The sequence below is a fragment of the Dermochelys coriacea genome, chromosome 3 (genome assembly GCF_009764565.3).
Source record: "Dermochelys coriacea isolate rDerCor1 chromosome 3, rDerCor1.pri.v4, whole genome shotgun sequence".
NCBI classification, from domain to species: Eukaryota; Metazoa; Chordata; order Testudines; family Dermochelyidae; genus Dermochelys; species Dermochelys coriacea.
Genome location: NC_050070.1, coordinates 185,878,409 through 185,897,128, shown reverse-complemented (window position 1 = coordinate 185,897,128; position 18,720 = coordinate 185,878,409). Strand labels below are relative to the sequence as shown.

The window sequence follows — 18,720 nt, the reverse complement described above, 5'->3', positions numbered from 1 at the left end:
AGGAAGAGTCGACCTGGACTGTGGGTTCAGAAAAATGGCCAAGCTGAGGGCTGCCGTGAAGCTCCAAGACGAGCAAATCCGCCAATAAGCACAAGACCCACCAAGGTAGAGCAGGAACTATGTCACACACTGGTTTTTTTCACTTCACCTTATGTCAGATATATCTCTCAAAGTTGGAAAATGTTCAGTAGTTGTTGCTCTTGACAGAGAATTGATGTGACATGCTGGTATGCTGGATAACTTGCAAACTTGTACATGTTCTTTAATATTAAAATAAGATCAAAGAGAAGCTTATTTTAATGCTTTTGTTTTACTCTCATCCCTGAGCCTCAAGTACTGAGGAGGGTGTCTGGTACTGCACAAAGCACACGTATAAAAGAGTCAGAAAGTGAAATATTTTAAAGTAAATTGATTCAGTTAGCGGACAGGAGAAGTTAGAAAGAGGAAGAGGTAGCTCAAGAACTAATAACTGTTTGGAATTGGCTTAATTGAAGGGATTCCAGTATTTAAGGATTGAAGAGCTGATAATGAAAGCAGGTTTAAAACTGGAGAGTATATTGGCATCTACCATGCTTATATGCTAGGGTCATAATTCAGAACCTGAATGCTTATATGATAAGATCAGAAGTCCCTCACTTTCAGACTGCATCAGCCTCATCCAATCAAATCAGAAGCAACAATAGCAGGCTTCTAAAAGAGGGGTATCCAGCCCTCCTTGATCAGAAGCTGTCATAAATATAAAGGGAAGGGTAACCACCTTTCTGTATACAGTACTGTAAAATCCCTCTTGGCCAGAGGCAACATCCTGTTACCTGTGAAGGGTTAAGAAGCTCAGCTAACCTGGCTGGCATCTGACCCAAAGGACCAATAAGGGGACAAGATACTTTCAAATCTTGGGGAAAGGAAGGCTTTTGTTTTGTGCTTTTTGTTTACTCTCTTTGGGACAGAGAGACCAGACAGAAATCCATCTTTTCCAACCCTTCCTAATCCAAGTCTCCTATATTGCAACCAGGCAAGGCGGATGAGTTTATCTTTTGTTTTATGTGAATTTTCCCTGTGTTAAGAGGGAGGTTTATTCCTGTTTTCTGTAACTTTAAGATTTTGCCCAGAGGGGGAACCTCTGTGTTTTGAATCTGAATACCCTGTAAAGTATTTTCCATCCTGATTTTACAGAGATGATTTTTACTTTTCTTTTTTTTTTTAAATAAAATCCTTCTTTTAAGAACCTGACTGATTTTCCCATTGTTCCAAGATCCAGGTGTTTGGGTCTTTGATGATTTTGTAACAAATTGCTTAGGATATTATTCTCAAGCCTCCCCAGGAAAGATGGTGTGTAGGACTTGGGGGGATATTTTGGGGGAAGACGTCTCCAAGTGGACTCTTTCCCTGTTCTTTGTTTAAAACGCTTGGTGGTGGCAGCATACTGTTCAAGTAGAAGGCAAAATTTGTACCTTGGGGAAGTTGTTAACCTAAGCTGGTAAGAATAAGCTTAGGGGGTCTTCCATGCGGGTCCCCACATCTGTACCCTAGAGTTCAGAGTGGGGAAGGAACCCTGACAGGAGCACAGGTCAGTTTGATGCCAGGTAAGAGAGAGGGAGAAAAGGGCAAAAAACTTCCTAAAAAATTAGAGGACTAAATAAACAATAATCATACTTAAGTCTTTTTAAACTGGTAGGTCAGAATATTCCCCTGGATGTCCACATGACTGTGATCAAATTATTTAATGTACTACTCCTTTTGTTGGAGATTTCCCCCAGTCAGAAATCCCCATAGACAGGAATGCATATCAGTCTTTGCTTCCTTACTTATTCAAAACTGAGGTTTTTTTTAAACCTTTCAGAAAGTTAGAGCTGTACAGTATTATGAAACATGATGCTCGATTACCAGAAGACTGTTCAACAGATAGAGTTGGAAAAGGTTATGTTTAACCAGCTTTGGACTGTGCAACTGCATGTAGCAAAAAGCAGCTAAAATTCATAAAATTTGCCATTGTGAAATATTAAAATATTTCAGTATAATAGGCAAACATTTTTGTAATTACTTGTTAAATACAGCAAATCCTCGTTATAATTTCACACAGGGAGATGGAACTAAAAGTGGCATATCCATGGAAAATTATATCTATATTTGAAAAAGACTAAGAAAACTTGTATCACAATAAGGTATGATTTTGGTAATGCTCTCTGACTGGCTTCATCACAATAAATGCCACGTAGTGCTCAGTGAACAGAAGAAGAAAGGAAATAAGTCATGAGAGGAGGAATAGATACGTGTCATGTGTTGCTAGCATGCAACCACAGAGCATCAGGTAAAGAAAAAGAGCAACATTGCATTCATGAGTGACATTGTAGTTAGATGTTCTAAGTACCACAATCTTCAGCACAGATGTTGTATGTAAGTATGCATTCCATCAATAAAAATGAATTGCAGTTGGGATGTGTGATGTATAAGAGCATTTTTGCTGGAACAAAGGGATATTATGAGACAGTTTTTCTATAGCATAACTGGAACAGGCACACATTTGACATTTACTTTTACTGTAATTACAGGCATTTAAATTCACATATTTCATCAAAGATTTTTACCTCTTGAGTCCCAGTCAATGTGTGTGATATAGCTAGATGCACCTTTGCAGATGCCAACTCTTTTGCTGGTAAGCACATTGTAAATATCTACAAAATTATCATGGGAAGCCACTGCCAGATATTTTCCTGAATCTGTAAAAGAAAGACATCCAAGTTAACTAAAGTATATGTGAATATTCTTGATATTATTAATTATTATTATTATTATTACTTATTTCTATTGCAGTAGTACTCAAACACCTCAGTTAGCCCATTCTGCTAGACTCTGTACAAACACATCAGAATGAAAAATATCTAACAGCCATGGTTCACATGTAAAACAAATTTGCCCTCTTAACATTCCATTTTAAGTTTTTCACTGAAAACAAACAAAAAACAATAAACAACTTATTTTATCCTTTTACTGCACCTCGTGAAAATTTGATATCAGAGATCATTTCCTTTCTATGGTGGAAAGAGACCATATCTTCAACAGTATCAGCATTCACTACCAGAAAACTCCCATCATTCAACCCTACAGCCAAGGCTTTCCCATCAGGAGAAAAGGCACAGCATCTTCCACCTGGAAAAGAAATTCAAAAGAAACACCTTACTGTTTATAATTTTGGACTGAGGAAACCAGCAATAATCTGCAGCTAGAAAGTCTCCCCACAGAAAAAGTCTATAAATTAATCATTTTTTAGGATATGTTTACACACAATCAGAGGTGTGACTGCAGATCATCTCTCAGCCTTTAATCTAGCTAGTACAGCTAAACAGAGCTGTGAAGACGTAGTGGCACAGACCACGGCACAGGCTGTACACTCATACACACTCATGTTACTAGCCTATGCTGGAATCCATGCTGTGACATCTTCACTACTATTTGTAGTTGTGCTAGGTAGAGTAAAGTTACTATGGGTATGTCTAGGTGAACTGCAATCACACCTCTGACGAGGGCTGTCCCTAGACATTGTGGTGCCCTATGCAGCCCCCCGCGGGGGGGGGGGCTGGCCCCAGGTCTCTTTGGGAACGGGGGGGTCCCCAAGGTCGGGGGCGTGGGGCAAGAGCAGGCTTAGGGAACGGGGGGAAAACCGCCCCCCAGCACAAGCCGGTGGAGCGGAGTGGGTTGGGGCCGGGTCACTCCACTTCCGGCCACCCGGTGATTGCAGGGCGGACCCGACCCCACACTCACGGGGCGGCGGGAAGTAGAGTGACCCAGCCCCAGCCGGCTTCGCTGGCTCCCAGCCTTGGGACTTGGGGGGGCAGCGGGAAACAGCCCTCAGGCGCTCACCGGCAGCACTGCTGGGAGCCGGCAGAGCGGGCTGGGGCCGGATTGCTTCACTTCCTGCCGCCCCGTGAGGGCAGGGCGCGCCCGACTCCTGCTGCAATCCCCCAGGACCATAGCTTAGGGGAAGGAATGAAGTGGGGGTGGGGCTGAGGTGGAGCAGGGGTGGGAAGAGGTGGGGTGGGAGCAGAGCAGGGGCGGGGGCAGCTTTCCTGGCCGGCTCAGGGGGATCATACCCTCCTAACCTTAGTGAGACAGCCTAACTTCATAACTGTTATTTGTTAAAACAAAAATATCATATGAAAGTAGAACTACAAATATGCTTTCCTGGATTTCCATGGGAATGCACTCTGTATTTTAAATCTTCAAACTAACAAAGGATAAAGCGGCCACAGAAATATCAGTCTTGGAAGGGGGTTACATTATCTAAAAGCATGAATAACACCTTCTAGTTATGCTATAAATACAGCCAAAACAAGAAGAACTAGGATTAACATAAAAATAGAAATCCAGAATGAAAATCCAAGGAGCCATTCTCATTCACCTGACCATGCAAATCTTTCAGAGACACAATGCCCCACATATGAAAACTCCTTTGGCTTATGACCATGTGATGGTTCCACTTTGGTGGAGCAAAACCATATGCCTAGAACCTCCCACTATCAACTTTTCTCCCAGTATTAATTCTGACCACAATGTCCTATACAGCGGATCTCATTCACCCTGAATTTGCCTCACTAAAGCATACTGATAGTGTCTCTACTTTCTCTCAACCAATTAGAGCTCCTGCGCTTCTGGTCTGTCACTACAAATCAAGCCTTTAGTTTTAAATAAAATAAAAATTCCTAAAGGAATCTACAAATGAAATAAAAGTTGGAATTTTCAGGAGGCACTCTTTCAACAGTTACTCACTACTCTATGTGGAGGAGGAAGGATATGTAGTCCACAATTGACCAGCTGCCCAGAAATTGAAGTGGGGGAATAAAATATAAAGTTCACATTGCCACTGGATCCTGATCCTGACTACTTTTTATCACATGGAAAATTATCTTGTCTATAACTTGGTAAGAAAACTTTTTAAAGCAGAACAATAAACAAACAATTTGTGGGCTTTAAAATGTCCTTAGGGAGGGAGAATCATTTTATGGTTAAAACATAGGACTTGTAGAGTCAGGGGAAATGGGTTCTTTTCCCTCGTTTGCCACAGATTTGCTTTATGTCAGGGACACCGCCCCTTCTGTGTCCCTGATTCTCTATATGCTCCTATTTCCTATCAACCTAGTAGGGATATTAAAGACTTAATTCATTTATCTCTGTAGAGTGCATTGACAGACACGGATGGAAGGCACTATAGAAATGCAGTGCAGTATTATTACTCTTGCAGTATATACAGTCAAAGGAGAAATTACCTTTTTTGAGTTTCCTCACTGCTAACATGCGGTGTTGTGAGGAAAGTTCCCAGATTCTCAGTGTTTTATCATCACTCACTGTTGCACAGATAGGCAAGAGAGGGTGAGCTGCCAAACCCCACACTTCTCCTTCCATATGCCCCTAAGGAAAGTCATAGAAGTTAAGGATGAATAACACCTTTTAATGTCTGTAGGCCATCCCTCCGCTAGTGCATTTTCTACTGCTGTCTAATCTTTTAAATGTCTCAGATAACAGGGCTTCCACCACGTCCTTCAGAAGATGTTTCTCATTCTAAGGAAGGATATGTCTACACTTCAAGATGGAGATATAAATTCCCAGCACAAGGAGACACAAAAAAACCCCACACTGATGAAGCTAGTGGGCTAAAAATGCAGCCATGGCAACCTAAGGGACTAGCTGCCCTAAGTACATTCTTAGTGTCTCTGATGGGCATGCATTCTGGGTGGCTAGCCCCTCTCGCTGCTCAAGCTGCTGTGACCACACTATTTTTAGTGCACTAGCTCAATCAGAACTAGTACAAATATGTGTCCTCAAGCAGAGAATCATCCCCCCCTCCCCAGCTCCAACCCAATCATAGAATCATAGAATATCAGGGTTGGAAGGGACCTCAGAAGATCATCTAGCTCAAAGCAGGATCAATCCCCATCTAAATCATCCCAGCCAGGGCTTTGTCAAGCCTGACCTTAAAAACCTCTAAGGAAGGAGATTCCACCACCTCCCTAGGTAATGCATTCCAGTGCTTCACCACCCTACTAGTGAAAAAGTTTTTCCTAATATCCAACCTAAACCTCCCCCACTGCAATTTGAGACCATTACTCCTTGTTCTGTCATCTGCTATCACTGAGAACAGTCTAGATCCATCCACTTTGGAACCCCCTTTCAGGTAGTTGAAAGCAGCTATCAAATCCCCCTTCATTCTTCTCTTCTGCAGACTAAACAATCCCAGTTCCCTTAACCTCTCCTCATAAGTCATGTGTTCCAGTCCCCTTATCATTTTTGTTGCCCTCTGCTGGACGTTTTCCAAAAATTTTCACATCCTTCTTGTAGTGTGGGGCCCAAAACTGGACACAGTACTCCAGATGAGGCCTCAACAATGTCGAATAGAGAGGAACGATCACATCCCTCGATCTGCTGGCAATGCCCCCACTTATACAGCCCAAAACGCCATTGGTCTTCTTGGCAACAAGGGCACACTGTTGACTCATATCCAGCTTTTCGTCCACTGTAACCCCTAGGTCCTTTTCTGCAGAACTGCTGCCTAGCCATTCGGTCCCTGGTCTGTAGCGGTGCATGGGATTCTTCCGTCCTAAGTGCAGGACTCTGCACTTATCCTTGTTGAACCTCATCAGATTTCTTTTGGCCCAATCCTCTAATTTGTCTAGGGCCCTCTGTATCCTATCCCTACCCTCCAGCATATCTATCACTCCTCCCAGTTTAGTGTCATCTGCAAACTTGCTGAAGGTGCAGTCCATGCCATCCTCCAGATCATTAATGAAGATATTGAACAAAACTGGCCCCAGGACTGACCCTTGGGGAACTCCGCTTGATACCGGCTGCCAACTAGACATGGAGCCATTGATCACTACCCGTTAAGCCCGACGATCTAACTAGCTTTCTGTCCACCTTATAGTCCATTCATCCAGCCCATACTTCTTTAACTTGCTGGCAAGAATACTGTGGGAAACCATGTCAAAAGCTTTGCTAAAGTCAAGGAATAACACATCCACTGCTTTCCCCTCATCCACAGAGCCAGTTATCTTGTCATAAAAGGCAATTAGATTAGTCAGGCATGACTTGCCCTTGGTGAATCCATGCTGATTGTTCCTGATCACTTTCCTCTCCTCTAATTGCTTTAGAATTGATTCCTTGAGGACCTGCTCCATGATTTTTCCAGGGACTGAGGTGAGGCTGACTGGCCTATAGTTCCCCGGATCCTCCTTCTTCCCTTTTTTAAAGATGGGCACTACATTAGCCTTTTTACAGTCATCCGGGACCTCCCCCGATCACCATGAGTTTTCAAAGATAACGGCCAATGGCTCTGCAATCACATCTGCTGACTCCTTTAGCACCCTCGGATGCAGCGCATCTGGCCCCATGGACTTGTGCTCGTCCAGCTTTTCTAAACAGTCCTGAACCACTTCTTTCTCCACAGAGGGTTGGTCACCTCCTCCCCATACTGTGCTGCCCAGTGCAGTAGTCTGGGACCTGACCTTGTTCGTGAAGACAGAGGCAAAAAAAGTACTGAGTACATTAGCTTTTTCCACATCCTCTGTCACTAAGTTGCCTCCCTCATTCAGTAAGGGGTCCACACTTTCTTTGACTTTCTTCTTGTTGCTAACATACCTGAAGAAACCACATCTTAATTAGCCTAGGGTTTGTATATTTCCCCTCTACCACTGCTCCCTTGCCCTCCTGTATCACATATCCCGCCCCCCCACCCCCTCAACACCACGGGGTTGAGCTACTTGGGACGAGAAACAGTGTTGTCGTGACAGGCTGTCCGTGTTGCCGTGTTGGCTTCTGGCTCTATGCTGTATCCGGAAGTGGAAAGGTTGTAGGGATAGAAACCATCTAGTCACTCGTGCATTCCTCTCCTTGTTTATGTGTATCCATTGGAGTGGGGTGTGGTCTGTCACAAGGGTGAACCGCCGCCCAAGTAGGTGGTACCGTAGAATCTCCATGGCCCATTTAACCGCTAAGCATTCTTTTTCTACTATGGCGTACCGTTGCTCTCTGGGCAGGAGCTTTCAGCTAAGTTAAAGGATTGGGTGCTCCTCATCCCCCACCATCTGTGAAAGGACAGCCCCAAGTCCTACCTCCGAGGCGTCTGTTTGTAGGATAAACTCCTTTTTGAAATCTGGGGCTATGAGCACTGGACGGTTGCAAAGGGCCATCCTTAAGTCTGTGAAAGCTTCTTCTGTTGCTTTGGTCCACTTAACTATCTCTGGGCCCCATGCTCTTATCAGGTCCATCAGAGATGCTGCCCTTGTGGCAAAGTGAGGGATGAACTGGCGATAGTACCCCACTATCCCTAAGAATGCTCTGACTTACTTCTTGCACATCGGGTGGAGCCATTCCTGTATTGTCTTCACTTTGTTCCACTGGGGCTTCACTAGGCCCCTTCCAACTATATACCCGTGATATCTGGCCTCAGCTAACCCTATTGCACATTTGAATGGGTTAGCGGTGAGGCCAGCCTTTCTAAGAGCATCCAGTACCACTTTCACTTTCCCCAGGTGCGTCTCCCAGTCAGGGCTATGGATTACCACATCATATAAATCTGCAGCAGCATACTTGGCATGGGGTCAAAGTAATCTATCCATCAATCATTGGAAAGTCACAGGGGCCCCATGGAGCCCAAAAGGGAGGACGGGGTATTGGAAAAGGCCATCGGGTGTAGAGAAAGCGGTTTTTTCCTTGACGTTCTCAGCCAGGGGGATCTGCCAGTAGCCTTTTGTCAAGTCCAAGGTGGTCAAGTATCGGGCCTTGCCTAACTGATCCACCAGCTCATCAATACGTGATATTGGGTAGGCATCAAATTGGAATACCTCATTTAACTTCCAGAAGTCATTACAAAACCTCAGGCTGCCATCAGGCTTGGGAACCAAGACAATAGGGCTGGATCACTGGCTGTGTGATTCTTCAGTCACCCCAAGTTCCAGCACCTTCTTTACTTCTGCCCTAATTTCTTCTCTTTTTGCCTCTGGTATGCGATATGGTTTTATCGTCACCCTTCCTCCGGGACGGGTGATGATATGGTGTTGGATCAGCATTGTACGGCCTGGTTGTGTGAAGAACAGGTCTTGGTTCCACTGGAGGGTTGCTACAGGTTAATTGGAGCACCTGTAGTCAATTAAGCCCTGTCGGGAACCTAATAAAACCCCCTGCTTCAGGCAGTCAGGGGAGGAGGAGGAAGGAGAGAGGACTGGAGCTTGGAAGTGTGTTGTAAGATTTGAAAAAAAACAGAGAACCGAAGTAAGGGAGACCCTGCCCCAGCAGGATAGGGAGACTTCCTCCCCCAGCATCTAAGGACTGAAGGTTCCCCACCCAAGGGGGAAGAGGGTAAGAACCCGCAGGGGTTGAGAGGGGCTGGGGCTCAGAGTGAGGAGCAAACCCAGACCCCTCCCCCGCTTGCCCCTCCTCTACCACCTCCCCGGGCTACTATCGGGGACCTCAGCATCCCAAGAGCAGGGGCAAGGGGTGGCATCTTAACCCCCGGCCAAGAAAAGCACAGGACCCACCATACTAACATCGGCCATCTTGCCACAGTATATATATGTAAATCAAATCTTTAATATTTTCTCCTCAGTCTAATAGAGAAAGGTATAACATGATCCAGTGGCTGGAAGTTGAAGCTAGACAAATTCAGATGGAAATAAGGTGTATATTTTTAACAGTGACCATTACCATTAACCATTTGGAATTACCAAGGATCATGGTGGATTATCCATCACTGACCACTTTTAAATCAAGATTGGATGTATTTCTAAAAGATACTCTCTAGGAATTATTTTGGGGAAGTCCCATGGCCTGTGTTATGCAGGAGGTCAAACTAGATGATCACAATGGTCCCTTAGAATCTCTGAGTCTACTGAAGTACAAGGTCAGCTCATTTCTTATTACTGTGAATTATTCCAGTTTAGCAATTTGCATTTTGTAGACATGGAAAAACTCCACTAAAACAACAAAAGTTTACTGGTTCATCAGGCCATCTTGATCACATCTTACATATTTTCTATTTGTACTTGAGTTGATTCATAGATTCATAGATACTAAGGTCAGAAGGGACCATTATGATCATCTAGTCCGACCTCCTGCACAACGCAGGCCACCGAATCTCACCCACCCACTTCTACGAAAAACCTCACCTATGTCTGAGCTATTGAAGTCCTCAAATCGTGGTTTAAAGACTTCAAGGAGCAGAGAATCCTCCCTCAAGTGACCCGTGCCCCGTGCTACAGAGGAAGGCAAAAAAACCTCCAGGGCCTCTCCAATCTGCCCTGGAGGAAAATTCCTTCCCGACCCCAAATATGGCAATCAGCTAAACCCTGAGCATATGGGCAAGATGCACCAGCCAGATACTACAGAAAATTCTTTCCTGGGTAACTCAGATCCCATCCATCTAATATCCCATCTCAGGGGATTAGGCCTATTTACCCTGAATATTTAAAGATCAATTAATTACCAAAATCACATTATCCCATCATACCATCTCCTCCATAAACTTATCCAGTAGAATCTTAAAGCCAAATAGATTTTTTGCCCCCACTGCTTCCCTTGGAAGGCTATTCCAAAACTTCATTCCTCTGAGGGTTAGAAACCTTCGTCTAATTTCAAGTCTAAACTTCCTGGTGGCCAGTTTATATCCATTTGTTCTTGTGTCCACATTGGTGCTGAGCTTAAATAATTCCTCTCCCTCTCCTGTATTTATCCCTCTGATATATTTATAAAGAGCAATCATATCTCCCTTCAACCTTCTTTTAGTTAGGCTAAACAAGCCAAGCTCCTTAAATCTCCGGTCATAAGACAAGTTTTCCATTCCTTGGATCATAATAGTAGTCCTTCTCTGTACCTGCTCCTTGTATATGATATATGTATAACAGTAATTTTGTCTGGATGACAAATTATAAAAATTATTTCCATATCACTTTATTATGCTAGATGCAGGCACCACATATATTTTCTTTATCAGCAGAACTCACCACAGAAATCAGGTTATTTTCATACAATTTCAGTATCACACTGCATTAGCATTTGTCAGAGCAGAAATATATGAGAAAATTATAATTTCAAATGTTCTGGTTAAAACTCAAGTACAAAATACATCTGCTCATACCCCATGTTGTTATGGCTATCACACAAGTAGCAGAAACTGCAAGATTGCTTTACATGCCTGGAACTAATTCCATACAACAGTAATATAGGTAAGAAATAATGTTTTGTAAAAACACTAGTAATTTTAGATATATCTATGATTTAATAAAATAGAATGTAAATAAAACAAAAGAAATTTTTTTGAATACTTTTAACTGAAGTCTTATTTTTAAAAAGTGGCTCAAACTCCCAAAAAGTGGATCAAATCACAATAAACTCCATACTAGACTTTAAAGAAAAAACACCCAAAACATACAAAAGGAGATCTTAAACAATTTTCAATATAAAAAGGAGTGCTATCCTGCAAAGTTGGTACAGTTATTAAAACAAAACAACATCAGAGATCTCAAGGGGCACATATACCAGAAATTTGTTAAATATTTTGCTAAATCCATAGATGTTATAAATCACACGAATAGTTGTCTCTCCACTTCTCAGGAAAGATGTAATAGCAGATTACTGTACTGAGCTGTCAGTTTACTAAAACTTAACATTTATTACAAAATAAAATATAGAATATTTACTAGTATGCTATATGATTTCAGCATAAATAAACTGAACCACAACTGTCAAAATAAAATGAACAATTTACATTTTGTGTTGCAAAAGCCCTCCTTTTTAGTTTTTATAGTTATATATATATTTCCATAGGTCCTAATCCAGCTCCCATTAAAGTAAATGAAAAGACTCAATAGTACCCAATGTTAATGGCTCTTACTTGTTTTTCCCCCCTCAAAAATCAGTAATTCACAACAGGTCTCCAACTCATCATTATGAATCAGTACGGTTTCCACCAAATGCATCCGATGAAGTGAGCTGTAGCTCACGAAAGCTTATGCTCAAATAAATTTGTTAGTCTCTAAGATGCCACAAGTACTCCTTTTCTTTTTGCGAATACAGACTAACACGGCTGCTACTCTGAAACAAGGTCCTACTGTACACTAGTTTCTGAATGAACAGTGACAGGGAGGGATGGCTAATAACTGACCAGGAGTATTAAAGAAAACAAAAAGAGAGCAATTGGGAAAATCTTAGGAATTCTTGCATTCTTATTAACTTTTTGATGAAGAATACTAGTATTGTACCTGAACAAGCAGAGTCATGGGGCCACTTTTATCAATTTCCAGTATCTCTCCATTTCTGGTCCCCACTAGTATATGCCCATGTCCTAAGGTGATGGCACGAATGGAGGGATTATCTTCCAAAAGTAAACCTGAAAGATTAAAAAATGTGCATTTAAACTTATTTGCAAAATCAAAGAAAGGTCTCAGTTAGTATTGTACCTTACATTATCTACGATCAAAATCTATTTAGGATAGTCACAACATAATATGTAAGATGTACTTGTTTGGTCAAGCAGTTCACTGCCCTGTGGATTTATGTAATAGTTAGGAATGGGAGTGGGGTTGAGAAAGATACTGTGTCTGAAATACCATAATTCACAGGGTTCTTTAAATTAACAGAGAATCTGCTTCTACTCAGAAATCTGGCCATGTAGAGGGGGCACTTGAAAAGCTAGTTATTTAACATGGAGAATGCATTTTGAAATGGTTGGAAAAACAAGTTGGTGACACTTTTTTTTTAAATGCTGTTACTTATCCAAAACCAATGCCAAATGTCAGGAGAATGAGAGAAGAATTTAATTGGCCAACTGGTTGTTTTGGTAGGATTTTGACACTTTTTCATACCATTTTACCAGCCCTCATGCATATATCCTTTATCAATATATTCTGAAAATAATACCTTTAGAGCTAGAAGATAATGCTGCTCTTTTAATAGCATATGTCTTCAGGCATCTCTCAAACATATCATCCCAGAGTGCCACAACTCCATCTTTTCCACCTGTTACAAAACCCTGAACAAACACAGTTTGAAAAATGTATTTAAATACCAGTGTTCTATATTAAAATGTTAATTCATAAAATATGTCCATATTGATCAAGTTACAGTACAACTTCTTCTTTGTCTGTTTTGCATAGGAGTCTTACCCAAAATCTGTAGTCAAATTACAGATGTCCTGCACATAGGTATTAAAGGAGCAGAGAGCACCTTCCTTAGAGCCCAGTCCTACAAACATTTACAATTATAAATCCTAGGACCAATCTGTTTACTCAGATAAGCATATGCAACTCCCACGGACTTCAAGTTGTCGGTTAATATCTGGGGTCACAATTTAGCCCCCAGCCTTAACTATACTTTAAAAAATATGTTTATGTGGTAGAAATTAAAATATAAATTTGCCGCATTTTCATGTAAGGATTTACTAATGACACTACAAGAAAGAATAAATAGTTTTGCCAGTTATTCAAAGTATTTTGAAAACAATATCATCCTTGCATGTTGGAAGTTTTTCTTGTCTCTCTGATATTCTAATGAAAAAGGCATTAGTGCTATCATGGGGGCTCTCAGTGCATGAACAGCTTAATCATAAAAACAGGTTTTGTGGCAGTGATGGGGTATTAAAAATATTCTTTGTTATACTGCATGCCTCCAAAGACATGGAAATGAAAGAAATGTGTACATAGTGAATGTGGATTCTGTATATTTCAGAAAGAAAAGGAGTACTTGTGGCACCTTAGAGACTAACAAATTTATTAGAGCATAAGCTTTCGTGAGCTACAGCTCACTTATTTCAGAGTTACAGTTTTTGGCTCCGCTTAGAACATTACTGATAATAGATCAATACATTAAATATTGGCAAAGGAGCATATCACCACAAAACATTGCAGCTCATTATTGTCAATTACATTTTGTGTTTTAGCCACATTCCATTTTACTGACTGAAATCTGTTCTGCCGATACAGAAGCCATGTTTTTTAAAGCACATCCATTGTTTTCACTAACAAAACACAATGTACTGATGTACTTCCGTAGAAAACCACAGGTGTCTTTTTTAGTATATACCCTCCCTGTCTATGCACTTTCAAAACCCTCAGTTGTTATGAAAATAATGAACAGAAAACAGACTACATAAGAAGATGAATACCTTATCCAATGCATGCATAGCAAATACTGGTCCATCATGGGCTTTCACTGTCTTAAGCAACAGAATATCTTTCCAGATGTAAATGTCTCCAGTAGCAGCTCCAGAGAAAACCAGATCTTCTATTCGCCCATAAGAAATATTCATCATAGTTTCCAGTTTCCCAATATTTCCAAAGGTCCCTCGTTTGGATGTAAAACCTCCTCCTGTAATGTGAACAACATTAAGTCTCACTACATTTTCCATTTGTATCCTCAGTGCTCTGAAGGACAAAAATTCTGTCCCCATAACTTGCTATGAATGTGAAATACCAAGCAGGCAATAGTAATGTTGGGATTTCAACGCACAGCAAGACAGTAGAATGTGGGAAATTCATATAGTGCTACTATACCAGCCCCTTCCCCCCGCCAACTTTGTGCAGAGTTTTCTTCTATGGGTGATTATTTCAAGCTGCTGCTGAATCTTGGGGAGAGATCAGACAGAGAAAGTAAGGGCCTGGTTGGTGAATTAATTGCTCCACAAATCCACCTGCCAAATCTCCTTTTCCCCTGTGGAGGTAGGCACGGTAATGCAGAAGCTATGTATAGTATGAAGCTTGTAGAAGTGGGCATGAAGCAGTTCTGCAGACTGAGTGGAAGGATTCTGTCCTCACTTGACTGCCAGAGAACCATACTGTGCCATATTGTGCCAAAACCATTTCCTTGGTACAGAGGTCACAGCTTGGACCTAAGAGCATAAAGAATGAATGATCCTAGACAAAAATATAAATACAATATGTATTAGGATAATAAGGAAATAATATAGAATTTGATTAATTTGCTTCAGTTTACATATATAGGCCCAGATTCAGATACTTTTACCATGAGGAGTAGCTTATTCTACAATGACAGGTTTCAGAGTAGCAGCCGTGTTAGTCTGTATTCACAAAAAGAAAAGGAGTACCCGTGGCACCTTAGAGACTAACAAATTTATTAGAGCATAAGCTTTCGTGAGCTACAGCTCACTTCATCGGATGCATCCGATGAAGTGAGCTGTAGCTCATGAAAGCTTATGCTCTAATAAATTTGTTAGTCTCTAAGGTGCCACGGGTAAATTACTTTACACAGTACTTCATGAATCTGAGTGTAATAGTCCTGGAGAGCAGGTTAGCCAAAATTCTTACTCAAAAATCAAGTCTACATGTTTTCTCTCTCTCCTAACTTTGATAGGACAGTCAAGAAGAATGACAAATTTATTTGAGCATTAGCTTTCGTGAGCTACAGCTCACTTCATCGGATGCATGAAGTGAGCTGTAGCTCACAAAAGCTTATGCTCAAATAAATTTGTTAGTCTCTAAGGTGCCACAAGTACTCCCTTTCTTTTTGCGAATACAGACTAACACGGCTGCTACTCTGAAACCTGTCAAGAAGAATGGTGACTACCAGTCTGCAAGACTTGTTTAATAGTCTGAAGAGTATAAAAAATGTTCTTACTGAATGTAACCTGGTAAAAATCCTGTGTGTGTTTCATACATAGTCATGATACTATGTTACTATGAATGATAATATCATGACATGGTGATAGAAATTTTTTTGGCCAATAGGATAAATGTAAACCATGACAACTTATGCAAAATAATTGGTCTCCATTTTTTTCCAGACAGTAGGTGTTTTGAGGACACTCACAAACCCAGCTGTTCAGTCTGGCAACTTGAGTCAAGGCTGCTATGTCTTTCTGATGACTAAAGAAAATTCTATCTGGAAACCATGAGGATCATAGAAGTGTTACAATGGTAGCTGGAATTCAAACACTACCATTTTTAGCAGTCCAGCTTGAGGTCATTAAGACTCATAACTACCAGCTGGCTTCCCTATAGGAAAGGTCACACCTCGTCTCTGCATCTGGCCACGTGGCTCAGCCAAGTCACAGGAATGCATCTTTTCTGAGAGCCAAAGAGGCATGCTCGGTGGAGTCACTTTAGCATTATGATTAGAGTTAATATGGCTATTAGTTGGAGATGTCTTCCAAAGAAAAGGGCAGGAACATGATGTCATTTACAGATCCAGAAGTAGATTCTGCAATTTTACTGTATTTTGATTACTAGAAACTTCAGATAGACTGAGACTCCTGATATACAAATGCATTAAAATATTAACCCAGTACAGTACCTGTTTGTTGCCAAAATTTGATATGTTTCACCCCAGCTGTGACTAGTTTGTCTACATGATGTGGATTACACTTCACTACAAATATTTTTTCTTTTTGGCCCCTGCAATAAACAAACACATGATAAAAAAAGACTGAACATATTTCAATAAATAATTTTATACATTTTTGAATGTTTTACAATTTTCTACAAACCAACTTCAAACGAGTAACATTTTGGATAAAAATGTTACTTACCCATATGGTACCTCATGTTCTTCGAGATGTGTAGTTTGAATATATATGCCACAGCTGGTGAGTGCACATTTAGTGAGAACGCATCAGAGAATTTTCTAATCAGCAAAATGGGATGGTGCATACAACCTTCCTCTCCTCATGCATTCCAGCAAAGTTGAAGTCACCCCACCACACCTAGTTCCTTCACTACTGGGAGAGCCCATGACATCAGACTGGTGGAGACATCCATAAGATGCCTTTCAGTAACCTCTTTGTCATGAGTGGGAGACGACTAAGGACTGGTCAGTTGGTGGGTAGATAGTTGAAACAGCTGCCAGATGACCCCACAGCAAGCTTTGCAAGAGCCCAGAGTGTTTCAGGTGCCATAGGTACTGTTGCAGGGTTGTCTATCCAATCAACAGAACTCATAATCAGGCCCTGCTGCTTTAGCATCTCTTTCAGTTCAATGTGTTAGGGACCCCCTGAACAGGATTCAGCTTGGTCAGTTTTCTTAAGAACTTAAGAATGGCCACACTGGGTCAGACCAATGGTCCATCTAGCCCAGTATCCTGTCTTCTGAGAGTGGTGAATGCCAGGTGCTTCAGATGGAGTGAACAGAACAGGTAATCATCAAGTGATACATTGCCTGTGCCCATTCCTAGTATCTGGCTAACAGAGTGTGATGGTGCACTCCATATGATGTTATGAAAATGTGCTAATGAGTGTGAATATAATGTAACTGGAATATGCTTCATGCAAAATGTCTCTTGTAAGGTATCATTACAAAGCTTATAATCTACTGAGTGTGTTCATCCTATTTGTATAAATGTATCATTCTTGTATCTGAAACTAGAAATATGAAATATAACTCTGAGGTCCTGTTGTAATTATGCAAAGTGTGAGCCATTAATGGTAGCTTGGAATCTTGATGGCTCCCATTAACCAGGACAATTGGTTGTAGATGGCTTTGTTTCCTTGTAAGACTTCCTGTATACCTGTGTGCTGGCAAGTGGGTGATGAAGTCTTACAGTGACATGTGATCATGTCACCTGAACTGGAATCCATCTTTAACCTGGTGCTTTTCCATTTAGAAGGAGGGGTTGGAACCCAGAGAGGGACAAAGGATTCCTGCCTTGTGCAAAAGATATACAAGGGGGTGGAACAGAACAAAGGGGACTGCAGTCATGAGAAATCACCTAGCTACCACCTGAGCTGGAACAAGGACTGTACCAAGGGAAAGGATTGGGCCCAGACTACAAAGGCATCCAGTCTGTGAAAGAAGCTTATTGGAACATCTCTGAGGGTGAGATTTACCTGCATTTAGTTTTTTACTGTATTAGGCTTACACTTGCGTGTTTTATTTTATTTTGCTTGGTAATTCACTTTGTTCTGTCTGTTATTATTTGGAACTACTTAAATCCTACTTTTTATATTTAATAAAATCACTTTTTACTTATTAATTAACCCAGAGTAAGCATTAATACCTGGGGAGGAGGGGAGAAACAGCTGTGCATATCTCTCTATTAGTGTTATAGAGGGCGAACAATTTATGAGTTTACGGATTTATTTGGGGTTTGGACCCCATTGGGAGCTGGATATCTGAGTGCTGGAGACAGGAGCACTTCTAAAGGTACTGAAGTCCCAAGCTGGCAGAGAAATAAGTCTCAGAGGTATGATAATCTAATCTGACCTCCTCCATAATACAAGCCAAAGAATGTCACCCAATAATTTCTGCATCAAATCCACAATGTGTTTGAACTACATACAGCATGTCTTTCAGAAAGATAGCCAGTCTTGAATTAAAGTCTAAGTGACTAAGAATCCTCCACACCCTTATTAAGTTGTGCCAATATTTAATTAACCTCACTTTAAAAAGTTGGCACCTCAGTAATCTGAATTTGGCTAGCTTTAACTTCCCATCATTGGATCTCAATATGCATTTTTCTGCCAGAATGATGATTGGTAGAATGTAGCTGTAACAGGGTGACTTGCCTTTGGGCTGAGGAACTGCAGCCAAGCCAACCCTGATTACAGAATGAGCCCCACCTGCGGGGAATGAGACAATTTCTGATAAAGAGCAGAAGGTGGCAGCAGTAGAGAAGGAAGATAAGGAGACTGTAGAGAGTGAGAAAGGTGCCTGCATAGAAGATGCTACATAGAAGACCCTAAGACCAGAGGAATTGCTCCAGCTAGGAAGGGTTAAGCATAGACTGCTAAGG

The 18,720-nt window shown here is 41.4% G+C and overlaps 1 protein-coding gene across 2 annotated transcripts in view; it reads right to left on the bottom strand.

Annotated features, from left to right (window-relative positions):
- The window catches only part of EML6 (EMAP like 6), a 386,982-nt gene that overhangs the window by 94,450 nt on the left and 273,812 nt on the right, over positions 1-18,720 (bottom strand). For both annotated transcript variants that reach the window (XM_038397422.2, XM_038397425.2), the window contains exons 18-24: positions 16,288-16,388; positions 14,144-14,346; positions 12,901-13,012; positions 12,243-12,370; positions 5,262-5,403; positions 2,995-3,147; positions 2,586-2,717 (exon numbers count right to left, since the gene is read on the bottom strand). In XM_038397422.2, coding sequence (XP_038253350.1) covers positions 2,586-2,717; positions 2,995-3,147; positions 5,262-5,403; positions 12,243-12,370; positions 12,901-13,012; positions 14,144-14,346; positions 16,288-16,388 — 971 coding nt within the window. The remainder of the gene's footprint in view (positions 1-2,585; positions 2,718-2,994; positions 3,148-5,261; positions 5,404-12,242; positions 12,371-12,900; positions 13,013-14,143; positions 14,347-16,287; positions 16,389-18,720) is intronic.